Genomic DNA, 4,907 nt, shown 5'->3' with positions numbered 1-4,907 from the left:
AAAAAAAAGTAGAGAATGAGAATGAATCTAATGAATCTAAGAGGTACTGCAGCGATCATTTCTATGTTGTCACTACAAGTGACGCATTATATGGAATTGAGGAGTACAGAGGTGAAAACACATATGCTGTTTTTTTATAATTTGCTGAACTTGTCATTTTCTTCTGCTCACATAAGAGATGCCTTGATTTTAAATGTTTACACATGTAATGGAACCCTTGCCTTTGTTTGCTGATACAGCATCCTCCCAACATGCACTATTTCCAACAGAGACTAAATGAGAGGAAATTAGTGCTGTTCCCAGGGGAGAGGAGGAAGACTTCACAGAGTAGGGGCAGCAACTCGTCCCCGGCCCGGGATGGGCATTCTACTTTTTGCTGGCTGAAAACCATGGCCTCAGGTGCTGATTTTCATTCCTGCCGCTTTACATTTGACTGTGAACTGCTCCAGCATGCTGGAGGACATCACCCGATGAAGCCAACAGAACCACATCATCTGCAAATAGCAGAGATGAGATTCTGAGGCCACCAAAGTGGAACCCTCCTGCTATCTGGCTATGCCTAGAAATTCTGTCTAAAAATTGAACTAAGAAGTAGTTTTGACGCAAATCCAAAATTTTGGTTTACTATGTAGATACAGACAGAAAATATAAAACACAATAAGATACATAACCTTGAACAGGAAAGGGTGATAAAATCCACTGACTACCATATATGAGACTAAAGGTTTGCATTCTGTAAATAACAAATCAAAAGCCGATGACAATGAAAGAGAATACTTCATACACTATTAGAAACTAAAAGAAAGCTATAGTAATACAAAACCTGACAGAAGGTGGCTTCTAAGCTTGCCTTCATTAGCAATTGTGACCAACCTCAAGCCGTTCTGAAGCTCTGCCATGTAATTCAACATAAGGAAATAGTCAAGTAAGACATATTTGGATGCAAATGATCATTTCCCAAATGTTGCCAATACAAACAAATGCAGTAGAATTTTAAACATAGTTTAAAAGATACAAGCCATTTTATGAAAGCTTGACCTTATTTAACCTTAAAGAAAAGATCAGAGCTATATACAAATACAGGCCATTTACCATTTACAATACTTTTTAGCGCTTTTACTAGTGCCTAAGGACCCCAAAGCGCTTTACACAACCAGTCATCCACACACTCTGGTGATGGCAAGCTACATTGTAGCCACAGCCACCCTGGGGCGCACTGACAGAGGCGAGGCTGCCGGACACTGGCGCCACCAGGCAGTGTTCTTCATAAACATTTTATGAAGCTAGTCTAGTTGACTTCAGTGTGGGTCAAAAATACCTGCCTGTTCTGTTTGTGTCCCCCAGGAAAAACAAAAGCCGTGATAGCCATCAGTAAAGAGCTACTAATTATGTGCAATATTGTTGCTGACAGGAGACACAAAGACATATTTACATTTTCTCCATATCTTCATGAATACAACGAATTTAAAATTTGAAAAAACAAAACAATAACATAAAACACCCGTGACAGATCTCACAAACAGACAGAAGCTTAGTCACCTTCTCTGCAATGGTCCTTCAGACATAACTCCAGGAATTTTACACGATTTTGTAGGTTTTTGTTCTGTTATAAAACAAACACACAAACAAAAAAATCTCAGTGTACCCTGCAATTATGTTTCATTATATCATTTTTCGTGAAAACTCATACACTAAGTGTGATCTTTACCTGCTCTCTTATGATGCCCAACTCATCAGTCAGCTTTGTCATCTGTCTCTCCAGCTTCCTCAGTCTCTCATCTTTCTGTTCCTGAGAAGCAGAATTATCACCTCGAGGAGGCTCAGCTCCCTGCATCTGATCACTCTGGATCTCCTGAGGATGATAGCTGGTTTGGTCCTGTGATCTGTGGTTTGTTTGAAGTTTACTGGGTAAATCATTGTGAGGTTTGCTGGAGTCAGTCTGGGAATCTGGGTCATGTGCATCTGGAGGAAATAGATGATCTAAAATAAGAATCAGTCAAATGGTGGAACTCCTCAGAAGTGAAATATACTACATTTTTGACACATTATAAGTTCTGACCAAATGGCAGAATGATATCATCATACACTATATGGTCAAAAGTACTGGGCCACCTACACATTAAGCTTACAGGCGGTGCTCAGCCATGCAAACATATGCCATGAAACTCTGGGTCCACAGTGTTTCCGCTCAGAAGAGGTTTGAAACTCTGCAGAGAGTTGGTGACTTTGACACATCATGCTCCTGAGCACTTGCCGACCTCGCTCTTTAACTTTATCTGGTCTGCAACCCTCTGAGTTGCTGTGGTTCTTAGCTGCTTCCACTTTGCAATAATAGGAAGTTAGTCAGTACATAGACCCCATCGCCAGGAACATCAAATCATCTGCTAAAAACCTTGGTAGGCCTCACTGCACCACTACCTGTGTGAGTACTCTGTTTGACATACTCTGGCTTCATATATTCACATATTTCTTAGGGCTACTGGGTAATTGGTGATCGGCGTGATTGTGAATGTGAATGGCTGTCTGTTTCTATACATTATGTCTGCAATCGACAGGTGACCGTTCCAGGATGTAACCCCACCTTCCTATAAAAACTGTGACGGACGGAGAGATGGAATCTGCTCTTACCTGTAAGATTGCAGCTCCATGGGCGCCTTGGATATGCTTTCAGTGAAATTTCTGCTGCCTTCAAATATCCCTGCATTTGAAAAAATACAGTCAGTACATAAAATATATAATGTATCTGTTATGTAGAATAATGGCATTGATTATGGATATACTGCATATACTTGGATATACTATCTGATGTTTTATTTGTAATTATGCACACGATAAATCTAAGCTGACTATATTTCCTGGTAGTATTTTCAGCAAAAGGCAGTCTTCTGTGATTACAAGGTTTATAGGACAATACCTAGTGTTGTGCAAAATACTAACACAGTACTGTAAATGAAGAAGTTCAGATGATGTCTCTCTGTGTGGAAGCAAATATGCAGTAAGCAAAGGAAACTCACACTAAATTTACTGCTTCTCTTTCCTAATGTGCTGCCAAGAGTGATGAGAACATCTTGAGGCAGTTCTAGGTTGATCCTGTTCTCATTTTCTATTGGAAAAACTGCAGTTTCTTGACAGTCCACAAAAAATGCCAGTCTGTCAGGCTCCAGGCTCACAGCCAGATGACCCCACTTTTCACTTGCAAAAGGGTTTGTGTCCAGAAGGTTAATGCTGGCAAAGTCGTGCGCTCTTCCTTCAACCTGGTAGTCCACACGCAGGGTGTTATTGACAGTGGAGGAGATGATCTGGAGAATAGGCGAAGATGCAGACGAAAGAGAAAAGATGGTGGCAGTGGATCGAGGCGCCTGGCGCCCCACCACATGAACACCCATGCTACCCTGAAGGTTGGAGTACAGGAAGTGAGAATATTCAGCGGGAAGTGTCAGGTGGGGTGCTCTGTTACGTAGTTTGTAGATCATGCCGCTGCTCGCACTTTTTCGGTGAGGTAGGTTTAGTGCTTCCACAAGATCAATTACTATAAAAGAAATAAGAGACACTGTCACATTCACATCCATATGACATGAGTTCTGGAGTAGAGTACTGTGATTTCTGGGTTATGATGATTGTTAAGCTTTGTGTGAGAGATCTACTGGTCAGTGACCTCAGTGACCTGAAACCAAGATCACCCTTATCTCATCTGTCTGCAATTTCAACTTATGACTCTCTTTAAATCTGATATCTGGTGCTTCAGGACCAGATAGAAATGGAACATGACAATAAAAGCTTGTTTTGTTGTTCGTAGATGTATTTATATTATGTTGAAGTATTGTGAAGTAGATGGACATGCATACAAGGTGAAAAGCAATCACTGCTAGAGGCAAATTGTCCTTTCCAAATGTCAGATTTTGAACTTTTTAAAAACTAAAACTATAGTTTCTTTGAAAATGAACACTCAATATAAACAAACGTGGGACTGGGCAAGAATGAACATTAAAAATCATTAATTACATGTCAGCTTTTGTATTGTGATTTTTTAAAAAGACATTATATCAAGCTTAAGTATTTAAATACCAGGGTTTACTAAAACAAAAAACAACTCCCCACATACCATTTATAGCTCCACTGACTGTGAACAGATTAATTCACACTTAAAGTTATAATTTAAGAAAGTTCGACCAAAACGGTAAAATAAACAATCCATGACCCCCGTGACCCTGTGTGTTAACTTACCATTCTCGTTATCTGCACTAGACTGTCCGTGCAAGAAGAACACGAAGAGCAAATGTATCTCCAGCAGCACAACCGCTCTGAGTTTCCTCTCCATTCTCCTCAGCCAAAAGAAAAAAAGAGCTCCAAATCAAAATACTTTACACAAATATAACAGCATTTATCGTCCTTTTAGCCATGGATCGTTGAGTTTAACGTTCAGTGTGTCACTGCTCCTCGTCAAGCAGACATCTCCAAAAAGCGCTCAGGGGAAACGTGAAACATCTGGATCTAGTGTTGCCAGATATTGCAGATGGTTTTCAGCCCAAAAGTTATTCAAAACTCTTCAAAATATAAAGATTCTATAGCCGAGTTTACGCTCCACTGTGCTGCTTAGCGTCGAAGAGGAATGAACACAGGCACTGCAGACACACATACTCACACATACGGAGACATACAAATGTGTGCGTGCGTGCGTGTGTGTGTGTGTGTGTGTGAGAGAGAGAGAGAGAGAGAGAGAGAGAGAGAGAGAGAGAGAGAGAGAGATTATTGCCAGAGGTCTGGACCACAGTCCCGCCTATCACTTGAAAGCAACCCAAACAGCAACCCGTGCACATCAGTGCTGCACTCACTGCATACGTACACTACGTATAGGAGTCCGTGCGCTTTATTCACCGTGAGCACCTTAACTGTAGGTAGGTCCCACT

General features: G+C 40.9%; 1 protein-coding gene across 4 annotated transcripts in view; it reads right to left on the bottom strand.

Annotated features, from left to right (window-relative positions):
- The window catches only part of LOC102309232 (kielin cysteine rich BMP regulator), a 26,583-nt gene extending 21,887 nt beyond the window's left edge, over positions 1–4,696 (bottom strand). For 3 of the 4 annotated variants that reach the window (XR_006054932.1, XM_042225239.1, XM_042225241.1), the window contains exons 1-5: positions 4,225–4,696; positions 3,015–3,529; positions 2,629–2,698; positions 1,709–1,980; positions 1,540–1,603 (exon numbers count right to left, since the gene is read on the bottom strand). Coding sequence is in view for 3 of the 4 variants with exons in the window: in XM_042225239.1 (XP_042081173.1) it covers positions 1,540–1,603; positions 1,709–1,980; positions 2,629–2,698; positions 3,015–3,529; positions 4,225–4,318 (1,015 nt within the window). In the remaining variant the exon portion in view is untranslated. The remainder of the gene's footprint in view (positions 1–1,539; positions 1,604–1,708; positions 1,981–2,628; positions 2,699–3,014; positions 3,530–4,224) is intronic. The other variant, XM_042225240.1, reaches the window with a different exon arrangement.
- Positions 4,697–4,907: the final 211 nt, after the last annotated feature.

Source organism: Haplochromis burtoni, unplaced genomic scaffold (assembly GCF_018398535.1).
Source record: "Haplochromis burtoni strain Fernald_Lab_line unplaced genomic scaffold, NCSU_Asbu1 Contig_164, whole genome shotgun sequence".
Taxonomy (NCBI): Eukaryota; Metazoa; Chordata; class Actinopteri; order Cichliformes; family Cichlidae; genus Haplochromis; species Haplochromis burtoni.
The sequence above is the reverse complement of the archived record's forward strand: the minus strand, read 5'-3'. Positions and strand labels throughout refer to the sequence as shown.